This window comes from Dipodomys spectabilis, unplaced genomic scaffold, assembly GCF_019054845.1.
Source record: "Dipodomys spectabilis isolate Male_0828 unplaced genomic scaffold, ASM1905484v1 ptg000147l, whole genome shotgun sequence".
NCBI lineage: Eukaryota > Metazoa > Chordata > Mammalia > Rodentia > Heteromyidae > Dipodomys > Dipodomys spectabilis.
In genome coordinates this window covers 1811342-1835007 of record NW_024870824.1, presented here as the reverse complement: position 1 = coordinate 1835007, position 23666 = coordinate 1811342, and the positions used below count along the sequence as shown (strand labels likewise).

The 23666-nt window shown below is 33.7% G+C and overlaps 1 protein-coding gene across 4 annotated transcripts in view; it reads right to left on the bottom strand.

The window, feature by feature from the left end:
• Fer (FER tyrosine kinase) overlaps positions 1 to 23666 on the bottom strand; it is a 365128-nt gene that overhangs the window by 199002 nt on the left and 142460 nt on the right. For all 4 annotated transcript variants that reach the window (XM_042692001.1, XM_042692002.1, XM_042691999.1 and 1 more), the window contains 2 exons: positions 16418 to 16621; positions 8088 to 8210 (listed from right to left, as the gene is read on the bottom strand). In XM_042692001.1, coding sequence (XP_042547935.1) covers positions 8088 to 8210; positions 16418 to 16621 — 327 coding nt within the window. The remainder of the gene's footprint in view (positions 1 to 8087; positions 8211 to 16417; positions 16622 to 23666) is intronic.

The window sequence follows — 23666 nt, the reverse complement described above, 5'->3', positions numbered from 1 at the left end:
TCAACTCTATAATCCAAGTTTTATTTGTATTCTTAGATTATCCTAGGGAACGTTCCACTGCTTTCCCCTTAACACATGCCAGACTTCTGTGTGATGAACTGTAACTGTCAAATTCACTGTAACAGTTCAGTGCCAGATTATTCATGTATATGAGAACTGTCAAATTCACTGTAACAGTTCAGTGCCAGATTATTCACGTATATAATAAACTGTTGAACTACTAACATTACTGAATAATATAGATAACAACATACTCACTGGGATTACAATAAATAGATAAGAAAAAGAATCAATGCTAGATAACAGCTCTAAAATTTATGAGAAAAAATAATATAGAGTTTATAATAATCTCCAAATTTCCTCACTTTATAATGGAGATAATAAGATAATTCACAGTTGTTAAAGAGATTCAGTAAAGAGGGGTAAGATACTCTCAACTAACTCAACACTTACGTATTTTTTAATTTCAGTATTTTAAATGTTCAGTATTTTAAATACATCATATTGTAGAATACTACTAAACTTAGAGTATTAAGTAAATATCATGTATATTTTTCATTCTGTAATGAAAATTGTAACTATTAAAAAATTATCCAGTAGATATTAGTGAATAAAAAGAACATGAGTAAGCCAGGCACTGGTGGCTCAGTTCTATAATCAGCAACTCAGGAAGCTAGGATCTGAAGATTGTGATTAAAGCCAGCTTAGGCAGGAAAATCCATGAGATTTTTTTAAATTTTATTGTAAAGGTGAGGTTCAGAGGGGTTCCAGTTACATAAGTCACATAATGAGTACATTTCCTTTTGAACATATTAACTCCTCCCTTACTTTCTCCCAGTTTTCCCCTCCTGACATCCCCTCACCCCACCCCCACCCCACCAAGAGATACGTATAGTTCATTTCCAACATCACTGCTGAATTGGTTCACCCTTCGTCCCATATTTCTGTGCTTCCTCTTCCCTTCGCCAAATCAGATCAACTTACATATAAGACAAAGGGTACAGAAATCAAAAGTAGTGACAAAAAGGAGTAAACCAAAGAAAATAGAAAACAATGAACCACAAAGAGTACAACAATAAATTTGTTTCCATTTCATGGAACTCATTTTCATAAAATGCTACTGTGAAAAGACTTCATCCAACAACTATGTGATAGCTAGCCAGAAGCTACTCAAGAGGCTATCTGAGGATTGTGGTTTAAAGCCAGCCCAAGCAGAAAAGTCCCTGTGAGACTCTGACCTGCAATGAACTACTCAAAAATGCCAGAAGTGATGCTGTGGCTCAGGTGGTAGAGTGTTAGCCTAGAGCACAAAGAGCCTCAGGTACAGTGCCGAAGCCCTGAGTTCAAGCCCTAGGACAGGCAAACAACAACAACAATCAAAACTATAACATAATTCTTAATAAAGTAAAGCAAACAGCAACATTTAAAAACTATTTATAGTATATAAGTACTATTAAAAACTATTAATAGTATATAAGTACTATGAAAATAAAAATATGAATAAAATAGCAAATTTAAAATCTTTCTTCCTTATTGTTTTTGTTATATTGATCTGATCATCAGTGCTTTTACCACATACCTCCTGATAAGGCAGTACAAATACAGAGATACAGGGATTTAATATCCTCTCAAAATCTGCCTCTGGCTGGGCTCCAGTGGCTCATGTGTGTAATCCTAGCTACTCAGGAGGCTGAGATCTGAGGATAACGGTTCAAAGCCAGCCTGGGCAGGAAAGTCCATGAGAATCTTATCTCCAATAAACCACTCAGAAAACTGGAAGTGGTGCTGTGGCTCAAGGGGTAGAGCACTCACCTTCAGCTGAAGAGCTGAGGGATAGCACTCAGGCCCAGAGTTCAAGCCTCACGACCAACCAAAAATCTGCCTCTAGTCTTCTGATAACGACAATTATTTGGTTCAAGCTGGCAAGCAGATATTCATCTAAAGTTCAAGTTAATGTCTAAATTTCAAGTTAATTGACTAAGGATCAAGTTAATTGACTTGCATTAAATATAAACTTTTTGCCTTAATTTCCATTCAGAAAGAGATTTTATTTGAAAAGAGCTAAATTTGGAGAAGTAGTAAACTTAGCAAACAACTTTCCAAGTAGCATTTAAATGTTAAATGTAGGCTAGATGCCTTTCTTACCTATATCTTAGCAAGCTCTATATTTTACCTCCAACTTCAATCTGACCAATATTATAGTTTCAAGACTTTATTATAAAGAATAGTAATACTGCTTTTAATAGTCTTTTCAATTTACCATTTCATGAAATTTAAAACCTTTCATTTGCTGGGCACCGGTGGCTCATGCTTGTAATCCTAGCTACTCAGGAGGCTGAGATCTGAGGATCACAGTTCAAATCCAGGCTGGGCAGAAAAGTCCATGAGACTCTTATCTCCAAGAAATCACTCAGAAAACCAAAAGTGGCACTGTGGCTCAAGTGGCAGAGCACTAGCCTTGAGCTGAAGAGCTAGCTGAGGGACAGAGCTCAGGCCCAGAGTTCAATCCCCATGACTGACAAAAAATAAATAAAAGCTTTCATTTTTCTTATAATCACATTTTTAAAATTGAAGTTTATTCTAGCCTCTAATGTCTAGACTCTACAATCTAAACAAACAAAAATAATTGTTACTACTGCAGGTTCTAACTCCAACTCTATCTCTTATTAGTTACATCATCTTGAGAGTTCTCTCCCATGTTAGGCTAAATTGTCTCATCTGTAATACTGTATGCAGTTGAAGAGCAGAAATATAATATGTAGTTAACAGATACACTATTTCACAGGGGTATTTGAGACTACACAAGCTAACACATACAGTAAAGTCATTAAAAAGATGCAGCTCATTGGCAGAGCACCTGCCTATCATATTGTAGAAGAGTAGAGGTTGGAGAGTTGTCCCAAAGTCCTAACAATTGCTCAAAGTCAATTTTTTAACAAACATTTAAGGAACATCTACTCTGGTCCAGTGTTCTTCTAGGGATATCTGCTCCACTAACTTAAATATAATTCTGGCCTTAGAGAAATTATATTTCACTTTGTGGAGAAAACCAGTTAAAATATATCATATATTATAATGGAATATAATCAATAACTATAAGATGCTAAATCAAAGAATATTTAAGAAAAGTAAAGGGAAGCATGAGGGTAATTGTACTATTTTACACTTTAGGACAAAGAAAGCTTCTCTGACGAGGTGATATTTGAGCAGAAACTGAGCTAAACTAAGAACAGGCAATGAACATGTCCACTGTGTTTGCTAAGTGAAGGATTATTATAATGAGTAGTTAATAAACCCTGCTTACAATGCTGTGTTCCATTTCCCATATATTTGCAGAAGCTTTTGGAGTCACTAGAAGAAAAATCAGCCAGTAGGTGAGGAATGAATAGGTCAAGCACACAATATCATTAAGTTGTGAAAATTAAGTAATTTCTCCAACTTTGATTATGTAGTTTCCTATAGCTTTAAGTGAATATTTATAAGGCAATGAAAAGAGCCTACTTTAGAAACTGTAGGTATCATGATAATAAAATTGTATTTTCATGGTTTGAAAATAAATGGGAAATAGAAATTATATTGAAAGCAAAATAACATTCTTTATGTAGGAGTAAAATGAAGTGTAGAAAGATGAAAATTAGATATTTAATAGCACATTAGATGGTCAAAGATATTAACTTCTTCCACAAATTAAATCAAGGAATAGATTCAGTAATAACAGTACAAATAACTTTTCAATGGAAGATACATGATAGATTAATATCACCATAGCAAAATCCATATCAATTTTTCTCCACTTATAATTGCAAATTATCTAACTTTCACAGTCTCTATATTGTGATTGTCTTTTAAAAGAGTAGGATGATTCTTTAAATCAAGTATATAACAATATATATAACAAACTGAGGCAATGATTTGCATATTTCAAATACTAGCACTTTAAATCAGGTTAACAGTCAAAGAGATAAACTTTTAAATTTTTGCCTAATAAAACTATCATATATAGCTTTTTAATCTTCTGTAGCTTCTAACATACATTTATTTTCATAGCTAGTGCTATAAAATGATGAGATAGCTCCAAAATGTTGGAAGTTGGAAAGAAAGATAATAATTGGCCATGTAACTGTCAAGAGAATTTAATACGATCTCTAAGCTCATTTCATGGACAACTTTATATAGTGAGTGCTATGGTTTTAGTTGAAGTTCTGTGTTTCTACCCATGTCCAGATCTGCATTATTATTTTTCTCTATTATGGATTTGTTCTCTCAGCTTAGACCTGACTATGACAATAGACAGCAAGTATTTGGCTGGCTTGTGAAATGTAGTGCCAGAGCACTGAAAAACTAGTTGTTTATTTTTATTAATGTAGCATGAGGAAAATAAAGCATCTTCCTGTTATGAATTTGATCCACAGTAAGCTATACCTGAATTGAAGTTACAACTTCAAAGAGGTACAATGAAGTACATAAACCATTTGTCATTTAAGGAAGAAGTAGTGGTAAAGGAGCCATCAAAGATGGACCCTAGGTTTATGAATTTTGAAATTAAACATCTAAATAGTGAGGTAGGTTAGTCAATTCCCAGGGCATTTGGAAAACACTTAGCAATGGAAAGCTAACTTGGAAACTACAAGTTAGTTTCAAAAATCTGTCCATAGGAAACAGTATTGTCGTCCCTCTCCCATAAATTTTCATTTTAAGTAGGTCTCTGTGATCCTGGGGTTGAAAACACAGGATAGACCTGACTGAGGACTATTTTCAGTTCAGCAGGTTCAGCATCCATCACAGGTCTTCTCTGACTGATTGCCTTATGCCATACTTTCATAGGGTACAACCAATAAGGGCAGTTCCTGAACACAGAAACTTCTAGCTCAGCCATTTCATCAGCAGTCCTCTCCTTAACGAGAGGTTGGTTTGCTTTCTTCTTGCTTCAATAAACTCTGCTTTCATACTCACACTTCATTGGCCATAGATTTTTATCCTTTGAATTCATGAGAAAAATCCAAAAAGGAATCATGGTTGCCTGCTGCAGAGCCATAAATGGCTTATAAAGGGGCCCCAACTATGAGGACCAGGGGAAGTATAGGTCTCAAATTGTCATAATGCAACTAGGTCAGGGCTCTTGGCCTAAGGGGAGGACTCTTTGATTGCAGGATTTAGTACTTAAGAGATTCAGCTTTCTGACTCCTCCCAGAGGCTCAATTTCAAATGTAAGCCTACTTTAACTGGGTAATAGTTTACAAGAGGGTTTTTCTAATGTCAATCAAGGGTCCCCAGAAGACTAGAAACAGGAAACTTCCATCTAATGGTACAGATTTGTTGCTCAAATAGAAAATCTCATTGTCTAAGGAATAAAGGATGACTGATGCAGGGTAAGCCAGGTCCAAATAACAGTAAATAATCCTCCTGATCTAACTCTCCAAAACCTTGCTACAAAATGGCTGCTCACACACCTATAGTTCATTCAGAAGCCAGGTGGCAGTAAATGACAAAAGGACATCTTGTCTTTTTCTCATCTATGCTGCCAACCTAAGGAGACAAGAAAATATTAAGAAGTATCTTTTGTTTTCTTTGTTTTATCATTTAGATTGATAATAAGCCCTTAAGGGTATATATTCTGCTGGAGTACATCCTGAGACACACGGATTGCTTTGATTCTCCAATCATGGAAAAAAAAAAAAGCCTAATAAACAAGGAACCAGTAGGCTCAGAAAAAAATCCAGATGTCCAAGCATGTCTCAAATGGAAATGATAGAGTGACAGCATAGAGCAAAAAACCTATGCAGAGTTTCAGGTGAGTTCAAGTCCTATTTCCAGTGGGAGGAAAAGGAGGTAGTTCATGATCTCTTGCTATGGAAATATTCTTTAATAACTCATAAACATCAATGGATCTTCTCCAGTTCTGCTGTTTTCTGAGGAATTAAGCTCCTCTCTTTTTTTTACTGCTCTTACTCTCTTCATACAATTTGTTGTTCTATCCTCTGTCCCCAAGGAAGGTCTTTCATTGTCCCGATTTCATCTTTGTGCTGCTGATTAAAGTATGGGAAGAATCTGTGTTATTGGAATAGTTAAGAAAGCAAGTTTTCTCTAGGATGAGACAGCTCCTTAACTTGGCTCTAGTGTCTACAGCCTCTGGGGCACCAAAATGAGGGGAATAGGAGTACGGGGGGCGGATTCTAGTTTGGCTCTTGTTCCGTGCTTACATAGTAGGTGGAACGTGGCTTATATAGTACCTCCAAGAGTCCTTGGAAAGCCTGAGGTCACGGACTTCACAGGAAAGGGAATGAAATGCCACTGTCATGGCACTTGACTGGAGAAAGGGCCTTCATGCAGCCATCTCTGCCATGATGATGGCACTAGGACATCAGACACAGGTCTACATCATCTTGTTGACCTCTAGTGAGAATTATAACTAATCTGTCACTAAAAGTCTGAAAGTACTTGACATTAATAAGGTTGCACAGAGATGTTATTTTTGTATATTGGTCTATTAAGCATTGGGCAAAAACTTCATTTACCTCTGGAATCACAGAAAACAACAGATTAGTTAATGTAGCCAATTTTTATTCTTGAGCCCATTTTTTATGCCTTTGGCATACCTAAATTAAAAATCTTCTGTTCTTATATGTATACATGTAAAAATCATCAGGATTTTCCTTCAACCATTATTTTACCTCTAATACATAAAAGCTACTGTAGCTCTTAAAAGATGGTTATCTTATCTCAGTCAGACAACTCTAACCAAAATGCAGATGTTCAGGAATTAACTCAGGCTCAAACCAAAAAGAATGAAAGCCATTTTAAACTAGAATAAGTGGGGATTTATTCACTCGGACTTAAGTGGGAAAAAAATTCTGCCAAGCAATAGAATTTATTCTTAAGAGGAAAGAAATATTGGCAGACATTTTGTTGTTCTTCTTGTTTTTGTTGTTTTGGGGCTTTGGGCTTTTTAATTTTATTTTGTAAGTGTAAAAAGTGTGAGAACCTGTTTCCAACCAGAACTTTTTCATACGGTTTTCTACAATAAAACAGAACAAAATGAATAAAAAAAATTCTGACTAAGGCTAATCTAATTTTAAAATAATAGCACTGTCTAAAAAGGCCAATTCCTTAGCAATAAACACGGAATAGAGAGTTCTTGGCAAAACTCTTGAGGGGATGCATAGAATCCAGCCATCAGTGCAAACAGAGATACAACCAATGTACAAATATGGACATTATTTCCTAGCCTAACAAAGGAAATTATAAGGCATTTTTGAAACACCAAGGGTTATATACTAATCAGGGTTATATGCCAACATTCATTAGGACAAGCACTTCAAATTCAAAGCCATTCCATCCATTAAAAATGGACTTGATGAATACCTATCAAGCTTTATGGCTTTCTGAATTCTATAGTGCTTTTCATTCACATAGGCCCATGGGAAAGAAAAAAAAAAAAAAAAACTCTTTCAAACCCCAGTCCACGTCCTAGAGCACTGAAAGCATTCAAAGGTTTAGGTTTAGTCAGTTCCATTGCTGGATTTTGGTCTAGTTCCACAGGTTTTGTCTGGACATGTCAAACTTTCCTCCACCTATTTCTATCCACACAAATCATCTCTTAAACCACATGACAGATCTTTGAGACAGACAGGACCTAACATGATCTCTCATCCAGTTACCAAGTTCAGCAAAGGAAAGTTGATAGTTGCTACCCTCAAGACTAATGTAGTTTTAAAGAGTTTTCAATTTATTATAAAGCACCTTATAAATGTCTCACCAAAATTAAGATTCTCATTTATTCCTAATTGCTAGACATCTTTGGCTTCTGTATCTTAACCATCTTTCATTAACTTGAATAATTCAAAGCATAGACCTAAAAAAAAACAGTCTGTCAAGAAAAACTGGCAAACAAAGAAAATCAAAATAAGGTCATTTGTATCCCTAGTAAATACAGAATATAATAACAGTATTGGTGATAGTGGTATTCACACATGTTTTTGCTCCCCAAGTTCTAGTACATAATCTAAGAACTTTATGTAAGGTGAAAAATGTTAGCTCACCAAGCATTCTTGTAAAACAAAGAAGGATAAAAAGGTATTTGAACCTACCTTAGGAATAGGATTCAGGAGAACAACACCTGATTTCTTAGTGATAACTTGTTTTGTTGTGTAGTGATAATCGATAAGTTGAGGGATGTTTGAAAACCCAGTGCCCTCAAATCGGTACAGATTCTGAAGAAAAATAAAAAAGAGTAAATATAAAGGTAATGCTTTAGAAAACTGCATCCAAAAATTCTACCTCAAAAAAGCTAACATTGCACAAAAGTGAACAAACTTAATATGCTTAAATTATGTATTTTAATATTAAAAGTAAAAAGGGATAAATAAAACTCTAACATCTATCTTTGAACCTAAAGAAAAACTAATTTTCATACTTTTGATCAATTGTTTCCTCCTGATTAATATAGCATTAGTTGGGCTTTCTATCATGGAATTTTCATGCAGTATTTATTACCAAAAACATCTATTCACACACCGCTAATAATAAACACACCAGAGATATATAAACACACCAGAGATAAAACTTCAGATATCAACATGCAGGTAGTTCTTAGACCTTAGCATTTTTTTATTTCATATACTATAATCAGCAAGTAGCATTTCCTCAATTTCTGCCAAGATCCCTTTCCTGTTGTCTTCATATTTAAATAGCCCTATAAGTATATTATTGTGTGGCTGAATTAGAAGTGGTAAAAATAGTAAACAAAAAAAAATAAATCCAACTGGCCATACTTTTCAATTCAAGAACCTCTGTAATGCTATGTAATAAAACCTTCCATGGAATATTCAGAGTTCACCTGTATTACACAGGAAATATATGCAGATACTGATATGAATGTGAACTATTATAATAAAATGACTAAGCGTAACTTTCCAATGAAAATGAAGTGAGTAAAACAGTGGTTACTAAAGACTAAGGGAAGGGAGATGGGGGATGGAAGTTTGGTTAGACAGTAGTTACAAAATACAATTAGATAAAAGAAATAAGTTCTAGTATTCTATAGCACAGTGAGGTTAATATGGTTCAAAACTATTTATATATTTTATAGAAAACTAGAAGCAGGAGTTAAAGGCATCTATCATACATACACACACATAAATGTTTGAGATGGAAATGTTAATTACCACAATTTAATCACTGCATGTATTATACCATATGATTTAATCACTGCACATTTATACACGTACTATCACACTGTATAATTAGGTTGCCCAATTATTATGTATCAATTCAAATGGAAAGAAAAGTAAGTTTAAAAAGTGTCTAAATTTGAGTATTATCTGCATTACTGGAAGATTATTTGCTTTGTTAAAAGTTAAAAAACTCAAAGCTTTTTATTCATAGTACAAAATGAGATTCAATTTACCAGAGCTTACTATATATGCCATTATTTAAATGGGTATTTCTATAGCTGAATGGAGTGGCAGGTGACGGTGACTTCATCTTCATAGAGGCTGAGATGGGGAAGATTGAGGCTCCAGGCGAGACTGGGCAAAAAAGATTGTGAGATTCACATCTCAACAGAAAAGGCAGTGTTGTGACAGGTTTATTATTCAGCCACAGTGGGAAACATAAAAAGAAGGAACACTATCCAGGCAAGCTCTGATAATAGTGAGAGTCTATCTCAAAAATTTAAAAAAAAAAAAACAGACCAGGAACTGGAAGTGTGGCTCAAACAGTAGAGCACCAGCTGTGAGCAAACAAGCCAATTAAATGTCACCTTTTCACTCAGATTTACTCTGGTCTCCCTATCCAATATAGTATATTCATTTTCTCATCCCAACTAAACTTTTTCTACCTTTCCTTATCAAATTTCTTCCACAGAAATTATCATTATCATCATATATACTTATCTTTTTTTATGTCTACCTCTTCCTTTAGAATGTAGGCTCGTAAGATGACAAATGTATTCATGTGCTTGGTTCAGCAGACTTTCCTAATGGTCCACAATGTGGATATATGTGATATATATTGCCAGTATCAAAAGAATGTATGTGAATGAATGGAATGAAATGCATATAAAACAAAGTTAAAAAGACAAATAAGACAGCTTAAAATCGGGTATGGGCATGTTTATACACTGGTGAAGTCAAAGACATCAAGGTACAACAACCTTTAATAAAAAGTAAGCAATAAGACTAACTTCATACAAAATGAAGTTTTAAGTCAACTTCTTCTCATGTTATGTATAAAATTCAAGATACAGAACTAGAGAATAAAGTAGTGGGCATTTTCAGTTTCACCTTCTTAATTTAAGAACACATCTAATTTGAATTTAATTATTTTTAAAGAAATTAATCTGCTAGCAATGAAGTTCTCAGAGTCCTAATACATGGAAAAAGTAATTAGCTCACTTCCTTAAAGATTTGGATACCACATTGGATCCAAAGGTTGGTTCTAAGACTTTATTTTAGTTCTAAGCAACTAAAAGATCAGCAAGAGAACACTTACTAAAATTGGCAAGGACTTGTTTCTTTAGACACACATTATACCAAGTATTACATTTAACTTTACATATCTCCACAGATTTCTTCTAACTTGTTTGGGCTCACATGGATGAATTTGTTTTTCAAATTTTTTCATTGCTTTAGCAATAATATGGTAAAAATAAAGACTGACTTGCTTTTATTTGTTTTCAAAGATAGGGTCTTGCTATATGAACCAGCTGGTTTTGGTGTCCTGGGTTCAAGAGATCCACCTGCTGAGCTTCCCAGAGCTGACATTACAGACTATTTTTCAAATATGAGACATTTCTTATCAGCTACAGATACTGCTAATATCTCATATTCAAAATGAAGTGATTTTAAAATATTATGGAACAGAGATCCATAAATTCCTACACAAATCATTTTTATATTACATTTTTAAATGCCATCTAACAGCATTAAATAAGAAAAATAAATACAAAATAGGGGTGATATTTTTAAACTAAAAATTGTACAGATACATAGGAATATAATAATTCCAAAAATATGAATTACATTGAACCATAAAGGGAGAATATTATTAATCACAGATCCCATTAGCACATAGTTCTGAACTTTTACAAAAAGCATGTATTCTTTGTTTCTAAAACATTTATTACATCTAGAATTTGTTTCTGAGTTATCACTGTGTTACTTAAGAATCAATCATGCATAAGATGAAAAATATGAAAGAATTGAATTTTGTTGCTATACGCATTTCCAGATAAATTATCATGCAAAGAATTCAGACAGAATGAGCACACAAAAATGAGAGCAGGATTCAATGAATATATAATTTGAAATAATACATCTGACTAGAGCTTCTGCAAAAAAATGAAAGCCACATTTAGGATAATAAACAGGCTTAAGAAAAATGAAAAGAAGAAATACAAAAAGAAGAAAGACTACTTATGAAACAAGATGAAATGAATGAACAAATTTCCCTCATCAAATAAAACCAAACATTTATAAATATAACCAATTAAACCAGTATAAGAAAGGATTACTAGAAAGTTTGGAGCTTATAGTAAGGCTTGATTTGGCTTACCCTAGTTAAATTATATTTTTTCTTCAGATACTGTCTCGGACTTCTGCCAAGTCTCCCCTATTGGAACCTTTATTAGCAAGCCCTATGTATCTCATTCTTTTACAATACTTAGTACAGTTTAAAATTAAATAAAGTGTGTGTGATTTATAAAGGACTGTGAATCTCCTTCCTAGACTATAGGAAACACTATTTTGTCACTAGGCCTTCAACAGTATTTAAACAATTACTGTTTCCTTAGAAGTGATATTCATAACGTCTTGGGATGGCGGTGTTTTATTATGCAAAAGATAAATTTCCCAAGTCTCAAATGCATTTCAAGGATGTATAAAATGATATAATGGGTTTTTTTGCCTTCAAAGTACTTTTGTTTTCCCTTCAATACTTGAACAACTAGAGTAAAAGAGCATAAGAGAATGATAAGGGCACAAAGATAAGACCACAACACGGTATTAACCTGTCATGCAAAAAAGTGCTAGACTTCTACTGTCTCCCTTAAGCCCATACAGTGAATTTAATAGATAATTCAAAGGGCTTAGAGACTAACAAAAAAATAAAAAGAACTGGTACATTCAATGAATTAATCCATTACCTAAAAGTGATGGCAGATACCCAATAAACATCTGTTGACTAAATGAATTATTTAATTCAAGGAGCTACATCATTTCTTTTTTAAATTTTTAATTTGTCTTGATATATTTTTTATATAACACATTTATGAACTACAATTAACTACCCTCCTCTCCCCAACTTGGAAACCTCTCTTTTTCTCTGTCTGTCTGTCTGTCTGTCTCTGTCTCTCTCTTCCTCCCTCTCTCTCTCTCTCTCCTCTGTTGCTCTCTCTCACTCCCATCACTATTTTTTCTCTCTCTCATTTCTTTCACTTAACACAGTGTCTTCTGTGTTCATGAATGTTGTCATATAAGGCAGAATTTCATTTGCCATAACATGCGTATATACGTATGTGTGTGCATATACATATGTATATATATATATATATGTTTTCTTTATCCTTTTACCTATTTTGATGGACTTTTACCATGATTTTATATTTATCTTTATATATTTGGAATCTAGGTGTACTTTCAACATGTTGATTTCATTTTCTTTGGCTACATAAGCCAATAGCAGACTGCCTGAAACATACTTTATTTATTTTTTAATGTTCTCAATAATGGCTATACTAATTTACATTCCCATAGTGTATAAGGACTCTTCTTTGTTTCCTCATTTTCTCCTTTTTAAAATATTTGAGGGCTGGGAAGGTGGCTCATGGTAAAGTGCTTGCCTTGCATGCATGAGGCCATGGGTTCGATACCTCAGCAACACATAAGCAGAAAAAAACTGGCAATGGCTTTGTGGCTCTAGTGGTAGAGTGCTAGCCTTGAGCTGAAGAGCTGAGGGACAGAGCCCAGGTCCAGAGTTCAGACCCCACAACCAACAAAAAAAAATAAAAATAAATAAAATAAAATATTTGAAATAGGGTCTTATTATGTAGTGTTGGCTAAACTTGAAATCATAATCTTTCTACCTAAGCCTCTCAAGTGAGGGGATTATAGGTACATGCACCACAGCCAGTAACTAGTATTTGTTGATTTTTGCCTTTTAGAAATATTCATTACATAGAATAAAGAGATAGCTAATGATGATTTTGATATGCATGACTAATGATGTTGAATATTTTTTTACATACATGCTAGACATTTGAATGCCTTCTTTCAAGAAAAATCTACAGATATTTAGCTGATTTTAAATTTGGTTAATGTGCTTATTTTGTTGGCTTGCTTTTATTTTTGCTACTGTTTTAATAAGTTCCTGATATTTTTTGGATAACCACTTCTCATAAATATATCCTTTGCAAATATTTTCTACAGGTTGTCTACTTTGTCTGTTAACTGAAAAGCTTTTTAGTTTGATGTAATCCTATTTATCTATTTTTCTTCCTTTGCTGTCTGTGTACTTGGGAGTGTATCTAAAATTTCTTTTCCCAAGCCAATGTCCTGGAACATTCCTTCTGTTTTCTTCTAGTAGTATTGTGCATTTCAGACTTATATTTAAGCCATTAATCCATTTTGGGTTGATTTTTGTAAGTGGTTAAGAATCAGAAATCGTGTTTCATTTTTCTGCATGAGGATATCCAATTTTCCATTTTTCATTGTGTGTTTTTAGCTTCTTTGTCAAAAATCAGTTGTTAATATAAATCATAGAGTTATTTCTGGGTTCTCCTTTCTGTTTTGTTTGTGTGCCATTGACTATTCTGTATTTTCTATCTTTTTATGGTGGGGGTAGATGTACATCAGCAATAGTGTGGCTTCAACTCAGGGCCTCTTGTTGGCTACACAAGTATTCTACCCCTTGCACCATGCTTCCTGCCACATTCATAGTACTTATATTACTGCAACTTTGTAGTACATTTTAGGTTAGGATGAACCATACCTCCAGGTTGGTTCTTTTTGCTCAACATTGCTTTGACTATTTGGGGTCTTCTATGGCTCCATATTAATTTCGAGAATATTTTTCTTAATTCTGTGAAGAACAGCCTTAGTATTTTGATGGGGCTTGGATTGAATCTATAGTTCGCTTTGGGACAATTAAATATTGCTTTTTCAAACCCATAAGCACAGTGTATCTTTTATTTACTGGTATGTTCTTCAGTTTCTGTAATCCATCTTTTCTTAGGGTTTTTCATTGTAGAAATCTTTCACTTGTTCATTAAATTTTCTTTGTATATATTATATATAGGATTGTTCTCTTGATTTATTTTTCAGATAACCCATCACATCAAAATCTGAATTATCTTTGTACATTGAATTTTTTAATCCTGTGGTTTCACTGAATTTACTAGTTCTAACAGTTTTTTAGTGAAGTCTTTAGGATTCTCTATACAGAAGGTTATGTCATCTTTACACAAGGACAATTTCATCTTCTCCTTCCCAGTGTGTTACACTTCTTGCCTAATTGTCCTGTCTGAGACTCCCAGGACTATGTTGAGTAAGTGGTGAAAATGAGCATCCTATTCTTGTTTCAGATTTTAGAGAAAATTTTTCATTTTTTCCCATCATTCAGATTTTAAGTTCCCTGAGAGGAAAAGCTACACATTTATTTCATAGTTGCATCTCCTTATGTCGTTAAAAGATTATTTGTGAGTCAAAGGATATACTGAATATCAACATGTAGTGGCTCAAACCATGTGGCTCAAATCCTAGCATCTAGGAAGCTTTAAGACTCTGAAAAAGGATGGAAGGAAGAGATGGAGGAAAGGAGAAGAAAGAAGGAAAAAGAGAAGGAAGAAGGGAGAGAAGAAGAAAGACAGGAAGGCAGGAAGGCTGACAGGCAAAGTTGACAGGAAGGAATTTAGAAAGGCATATTTTGAACCTAAAACAATGCTTTCATTGATAATAAAATTTCATTGACAATTAAATTGCACAAATCCCACCAGAACCAAAAGTAAGTTTTAAGTTATCTTTGCAAGCACATTGATATTTTTACAAAGTTCATGATTTTTTCAGTTATCAAAGCAATAAAGGAATGCTTATGCTGACACAGCATTTAACATCTTACAAGATAAAATTTTAAGTACTAAATATATTGCTAAATATTCTAATACTTCCTAAACCTTATAACATGTAAAGTTCATAGCCAGCACTGGAATCCAACTCTACAACTCCAAGTTCAATGCTCTTTTCATAGCTCCATTATTTGATAATTTTCCTGTTCTCTAAAATCCCGTATTACTTGTCTTCACCCTTAGTATACTTACCATTCTATCTACATACACATTTTTAATCTAACAACATTTCATAAATTCCTTAATTAGAATATATTAGCTACCCATGGAATAGATGTTAACAAATGTCATCATGTACTGAACCCTTTTAAGCACGAAGAAAAATGGAAGATTCACTTACACAAAATGAAAATGAGTTTAAAACTTCCCTAAACTGTCTATTTCACTTTGGACTCCATTTTTCACCTCCTCTCAGAGCACAATCTTATGTGTAATGAAAACTCACTAGAATAAAGTTAGATAGTAGAAAACCTGTAACACTGACTAAAATACAAGCTCCATCATTCTTAACAGAGCTAGTTGCAAAATCCTAATAACAGAAATCAATAAAAACTTCAAATAAAAACTTTGTTTCAATGGCAATATTAAAAGCTAAAGATAATTTTCAAGTGACTCTTTATATCAGTTTAAATCAGTTTAAATTTCTACAGTGACATTTTAAGCAAGAAATGGTAAAAAGAAAACATTGGATTTTTTTCCATCTTTGATTGTTAAAAATAGTACCTTTGAGAAAGCTTAGAAAATACAAGGTTAATATTCATATCAGTTGTAGTTAATAAATTTTATACCATAGTGACAATATGTTTACAAATAGCTAAAGGGGGTAATATACTTCCATACCTTAATTTCCATAACTTCAAAATTAAGGGCTTTACCAAGGAAATTTAAAAAGACATACTATTAGAAACAGTATAGTTTCCAAAGTAGTAGATTGGACATATAAAAGTAGACAATTATGATTATTAAACTGAGTCAGAATACTGTACAAAGTTAAAAAATAGTGTCAAAATTATAATACACAGTTTAATAAACTTATTCTTCCAATTTACCTGAGTGACATTAATTTTCTTTAAGTTACAAGTTTTATTGTAAAAACTATTTTAATGTAGAATACTTAAAATACATATTTGTTTATTAAAATTAACATATCAGGCAACTTTCAAGTATTTAAGGATGTCAGAAAAAAATTAAATGCTAACTTTTAAAGTATTGCAGGCATTTACCATAAGCCATTCATATTATATTCAAACCACAATGAACTATATGGAAACATGCATATAAACTAAGCTGGAAACGTACATCAACATATTGTATGATAAAGTGTCTCCTTTGTCCATCAGAATATACAGAAAGGACATATTCACCGGGTTTCCCATGACTCTCTCGCACCAAGAAGTCTCCTTGTTGTTTTAACAGCTCTTGTGCCTCTATTCTAGGAATCGCACCGTGGTACCAGTCTTGATCCGCCAGGGGCTTCTCAGTTGCAGCGATCACATCAGAAAGCTGAACAAATATTGGTTAAAAATGAAATTAGAAAAAAATGTCATATATTTTCTGTTAAAGTCATAATCATGCTATAGAAATTTTAGATTAGAAATGCAATGATGAATCTAAAATTTTCTTAGTTTTTAAAGCACATATCTTCTGGAGCACCATTGCCAAAGTTTAGCACAAATACATATCCCTCAATACTTGTTCTTTCTACTATATACAGGTAACACAAATTTATATACTTATGGTAACATAAAATAAATCTGTAAGGAAGCTGAGATCTGAGGATCACTGTTCGAAGCCAGCCAGAGCAAGAAAATCCATGAGACTTACATCTAGTTAACCACCAGAAAAACCGAAGTAGCACTGTGGCTCCAAGTAGTAGAGTGTTACCCTTGAGCAAAAAGAGCTCCGAGACAGAGCCCATGCCCTAAGTTCAAGCCCCATGACCAACAAAAAAAATAAGTAAAAAATAAATCTGTGTAATACAATTTATCAAGCAAAGACTTCATGAAGTAAGAGAGGTGCTGAGGGTGTGGCTCAGGAGGAAGAGTGCCTGCTTGGATGGCGTGAGGCTTTGAGATAAAAACCCCAGTATTGACAGAAGCAGTGTGTGTGTGTGTGGGGGGGGGGGGGGGGGGAGATATTATAAAACAGATTTATCATTAAATAATTTCATTCTTATGTAAATTAAGCATTATTTCTTTTTTTTAATTAAATGTGCATCGATGTCCACTTCATAGGTTCCAGTAGCACTATCACAGTTTATTTGAAGCTCCCTTGCTGCGCCATTTCTCACTTGCCTGATTTCCCCAACCTTTGCTTCTGCCACACGACTGGCCTTGCTTCTGCACAGAATAGGAGATAAGACCTTGAGAGAAACACCTAAAAACCGCCAGTGTAGAAACACGTGGTTATCCAAGGGGAGGATTTTAAGCCATGAACACGTCAGAGAAAAAAAATTACCAATTAGTTTAGAAGAACAAATGGTTATAGTAAGTGGAAGTGAGCATTAAGAGCTGACTATATTTCATTGAAGCTTTTCTAATGCACAGATGTAATCACACAGGTATTCTGATCACAAGTAAAAAGTTTCCTTGTGTTACTTTTTTGTACAACACTTTGACTCATTTGGCTGGTGCTCTACCACCTAAGCCATGTCTCCCGCCCTCATTTGTTGTATTTTATTCACTCACAGGAACTAAATTGTTGTCTTAGAAAATAAGAGTAGTTTATGGGTAAGATACCATAAATTCCTTAAGGTTAGGAAAATATAAAATATACAATGTCTAATGAGAAAATAGTTTACTAGTTGGAATAATAATAATAAATTCTCTAATTTTTACCTAAAATATTCTCCAAACATCCATGTGTTGAAGGGTTGGTCTTTAGTCTATGGTACTACTGAGAGGTGTACTACTGAGAGGTTTATAACTCTGGTAGGTAGGGTCTAATGGAAAGAGTTAATGGTCACTGAGTGAGGCAAGTTCTCCTAAGATACACTGAGATCCCAGCTCCTTCCTGTCTTCTCTCTCTCCCTTTGCTTCGTGGCTAACAGTACCTCTACCACATACATCTATCATTATGCATTTTCTTCCATATGTCCAAGGGCAATGAGTGAAAGTAATTGAACTTTTCAAATCTGAGCTCAAATAAAACTTTCCTCCTTTTAAATTGTTTATCTCAAACAATTTATAATCTCAAGTTATTTGTCATAGTGACAAGAGGCTAAATAAAACAGTAAATAAAAGGCAAATATTCACATATGATGTTTTATAGGTTGTTAGGAGCTGTAGGTAAGACCAAAGGATGATAGTATTTTTGTACTAAATAAAAAATTATTTTGCATGCATCATTCATTGTCATTTCCCACTGAAGCAAAAAAAAAAATTACTGCCCTAATTCCCATTTCACATTTTCTAAAACTCAATACATTGGTTAAAAAGAAAACATGAAATGTCCTAAGAGATCTCAATAAGAGCATATATTGAACTACTTGCTGTAATTATTATGTTTTTCAGTTTTTTTTAATATGTACATGATGTGACTGACTATAAAGGAATTTTTTGCAATTGAAATAGCCACTTTTCCTTAATACTGATTATGATACATCACTTCCAAATAATGAGTTTAAAGAAGAAATATAAACTAGCCATGGCTATAAGGCATAGAAGAATACTTTTTAAAAAATAAATGTATAAATGTATAGGGCATGGCTTAGTGGCAGAGTGCTTGCCCTTCATGCATGAAGCCCTGGGTTTGATTCCTCAGACATAAACAGAAAAGGCTGAAATAGGACTGTGGCTCAATGTTAGAGTACTAGCCTTGAGCAAAAGAATCTCAGGAACAGTGGACAGGCCCTGAGTTCAAACCCCAGGACTGGCAAAATAATAATAATTTAAAAAAAGTAAGTGTATAATCTACCCCAAATTAGCTCTTATACAGTGATAATAGTTTTAATTCTTAAAGAAAGTAGTCAAATATTCAAGTATCGGTTTTTAAAAACTTATCACAATATTTTTAGTTACAGTAAATGCAATTTTTTAAATAATAGTAGAAGTATTTTCTAAGCCTTGCCAATGTGAAAAGTGCTTTGAGTAGCTGGACACCTGAATACTAGCTACTCAGGATGGAAGTATGAAGGCAGCCCAAAAGGAAAAGTCTGTGAGACTCCATATCTAATTAACCGGCAAAAACCCAGGCCAGAGACATGGATCTTGTGGTAGAATCCCAGCCATTAGCAAAAAAAAAAAAAAAGAGCAAGAGCAAGTGCTAGGACACACACACACACACACACACACACACACATTATTAATTCAACATAATTATCTTTACAAAGAACTTTTCACATTCTGTCAAAAGGTCTATTTATATAATTGGAAAGCACCACAAGCTATGTGCATAATTTCTTGTCCTAGCCAATTTCCCCAAGGAATTTGTATTTATTTAGAACAGAGAGAATGTAAAGACTGATGAAATTATTAAGCTGAAAATCACTGAAGTACAGAGCTCACCTAACACTCAGTAAATTTATTTATGGATTTGAAGATGGAGAAAATGTTTGGAAAAAAACAAATATCTTTAAGTTTTGTGCTTTTTGTTTGGGTTTGTTTTTAATAAAGTATCTAGGAAGATATCTATATTGCTGCCCCATATAGATTGCACTCTATACATTTATCCCTGTCCCATCAATAATACTATTATGAAGGAGTCTGAAAATCCAAATTGTCCGTTTGAATTTACTGTAGATGTACATGTGCAAGCACAGATTTGTACATACATATATGAGGAAAAGCCATACGTACTCTGCTTAGGGGCTTACATTTTTCAAAGACTCCTCTTGAAACTAAACAGGATAATTCATGAATATGATTTCAATGAAAAGTTGAGTACAATTTTGCAAGCTTGATAGCAACAGAAAATAAGATGCAAGAAAATGTGCTCTCTCTCTCTCTCTCTCTCTCTCTCTCTATATATATATATATATCATATATATATAATGGAATTCTATGCCTCCACCAGAAAGAATGATATTGTCCATTTGTTAGGAAATGGAAAGACTTGGAAAAAAATATATTAAGTGAAGTAAGCCAGGCTCAAAGAAACATAAGTCCCATGGTTTCCCTTATTTGCAATAACTAGTATATGTCTAGGACAAGCAGAAAAGGTCAAAAGCTATGTACTTATGACCAGATAAGATGATGTTAAGCGAAATGAATCTCAACATAGGAACACAAGTGGTTTTTTCTTTCTTGCTCTTGTTTTTAACGTAGTTATAATGTACTATGTGATTTTTTTTGTTGTTGTTTCTTTGGTGTGTTCCTCACCCACAGTATAAGCCCTGTTTTCACTGTATTTGATTCTGGTGCCCTGCATCTTGTATATCTTTTCTAATTTGGGGAGGGGAAGAGAAATAACAAAATGCTTAAATAGGGACACGGGTTGACCCATTGTAGCAATGAGATGTACAAGACATTATGTTGAAAACGAACTTTACAACTTTAGTGTTTGGGGCGGGGGTGGGGGGGAGTTGGGGAGGTGGAGAGAGAAGGGATGGTAGGGGAAGAACAAAGGAGGGGTAGCAATGCTTGATAGGAAATGTACTCATTACCTTACTCATGTAACTGTAACCCCTCTGTACAGTATCTTTACAATAAAAAATAAAAAAAGAATATAAGATGCAACAAAATCTAACATCATGAGAGCTCATACCAGCATCACAAATGAAAGAGTTTTAGTCTCAAATACCCCATCTTTCTAAGCCTGACTGTGGAAACACTTTTCCCTGGAGGTAAAATTATCTGAGAACTTTGCCAGAGATATAGAAGACCAGAAAGTCTCCTAGTTATAAAATTACATTTAATCTAATTTAGTGAGAAAGCTATATTAACAAGAATTTTTTTTCTGGTTGACTGAGATAACCAGTTGGTTGTTTTCTCCAGATTTTCTTCTTAAAGAATATCATAATAGCACTCTCTCTGTTGGTATGGTCGTAACAAAATACTGGATTTGATAAAACAGAGACTGATGCACAGCAAGAGACAATAATGAGGCAATACTAAAAAATGGATATCTGTTATAGAAAATAAAGGCCATTTTTTCTCCTTATCATAGTTTAGGATAATTCTCAAATATATAAAGTTGAGTGGCATGCCTTTATCTCAAGCATTTGCGAAGCAAGATGAGCTTCTTTATGTGAATAGCAAAAACAAACATCTTGAAGAAGAAAAATCTTCATTTTACTAAAATTAAGTGCCCAAACAAATCATCAAAAAAGAGAACCAAATGGTATGTAAAAATCTGTGAATAAACAAAATAGAACAAAATAGTATGGAAAATATGTAAGTAATTTTCTTGCTGAGCTTGAACAAACTAAATAAAACAAGCATATTGTTAAAACTTTATTTTAAAATAAAGTAGTTTTTATATAAAGTAATATTTTATTTTAAAATAAAATAATAAAGTGGGGCTGGGAAAGTGGCTCATTGGTAGAGTGCTTGCCTTGCATGCATGAGGACCTGGGTTCAATTACTCAGCAGAAAAAGCTGTAAGTGGTGCTGTGGCTCACATGATAGAGCACTAACCTTGAGCTGAAGAGCTGAGGGACAGTGCCCAAGCCCAGAGTTCAGGCCCCACAACCAACCAAAATAAATTATAAAGTGACATTTAATTTGTTTCTATTCTTATGTGGACTGAGTTATTAGTTTCCTAATATAAGTATTAAATTATGCCACAAAATTAAGTTCAGTAATGTACTGAGGTGACTACAAATAACTTGAAGATTTCTAAATATTTTTCAAAAATTCCATAACACTCCTTTTTAAAGATGCATATCACCTTGGAAATGTAAAAGAAGATGAATCAAATGCCATATAATTAGAAGTAAGAAAATCAGCAAATGTTTACAAAATGTGGGAGATACCTGGTCCACTGAATGGGCCATGTGTCTGATGGTAATAAACTGTTTAATTGGTGTAAAATGAAGTCATAAAAATAATTTTGTTTCTGCCAGTTTTTTCTAGAACATCTAAATAGTTACAGTTTGAAATTACTAAATGAGTTAAGTCTTAAAGAAAAAAAAATATTCTAGATATTTGGTCTTCAGGATCTCTTGTGTTCAGGCCAGAAAACAGATTATAAATAATGCAGTTATGCTGTGTTGAGCAGCACTAAGGACTATTTTACAATTCTACAAATTTTAGGGGTTCTGGTACAACATAAAGTAGAATTAGTAATTATTGTGTGCTAATATCATTAACCAAAACAGAGATACTTTATGATATGCTTACATTTCCCAATGAAATTAACAACAAAATTCTCATTCACAAATTTCTTAATAAGCTATTTTGATACTACTTGAGAATTTTACTAGCGGTTTTGTAATTCTTGAGAATTTTAGTAATATGCATAAACACATGCTAATCACAATCTAGCGTTCATATAAAAATCTCTCAAAAGTAGACAACTAAGTCAAACTAAAAAGTTATAATACTTTTGCCTCTCATTTCCTGGATTGCCTCTCTGAATACTTCCTTTGGTCTCGGATTAGAGAAATGATCTTTAGAAAAGTTTAATTTTTCCTTGTGATAGATAGGTGCTCTACCACTTGAGCCATACCTGTAGTCCTAGTTTTCCTTCCCTCCTCCATTCCTCATTCCCCCTGACCCCAGACGGCACTGGGGTTTGAACTCAAAGGATTTTGCTTTCTAGAAAAGTACTATACTGTGTGAACTGTACCTCCAGTTCTTCCGGCTTTTAGGAAACATTTCAGAGAAAGCCTTGTGCTCTTTGACTGGACTGGCCCCAGATCACAATCCTCCTACCTATGTTTCCTGAACAACTGAGAATACATTCATGTGTCACCACACTAGCTTATTTGTTGAGACAGGGGACTTTTTGTCCAGGCTGGCCTTGGACAATTCTCCTGATCTCTTCTTTCCAAAGTACCTAGAATTATGGTCTTCAGCTACCAAGCATAGCCAAAATGTATTTTAATCTAGTTTAACAGTAACTATTAAATATGCCATATATCAGAGTCACTAAGTAGTTAGAGTCAAATTCATCTATCAGCTAATTATCTTACATCCGCCTTCTATCAAGAACTAATGAGCTACTGGATAGCCTTTAAAGGCATCTCCAGTATTATAATCACACTTAAAAACCTTGAGACTAATATTATGGCAATTGAGAATGCTAGTAGGGTTAATTCTAATTCTATTTTCCTAAGTATAATGCATTCCCTTTATTGAACATTATGTTTTAAAGTTCCAATATTTGAATGTTCATTTAAATGAAAAAACTAATTCATAGTGGTTCCTCTTTAAATAAATACACCTATATATGCAAAAGAATGAATTTGGACCTCTACTTCATTCCACTTACAAAATAATTCATGTTTTAAAAATGTTAATATGAGTGAAAGCTATATAGCTTAGAAAATAATGAAGGTAAATATCCATATAACCCTGAATTGAACATTATTATTTTTAAATGTTAACAAACCATACAGCAAAAACAATTGTTTTCATCAAATTTAGAAACTTTTGTGTGTCCAAGG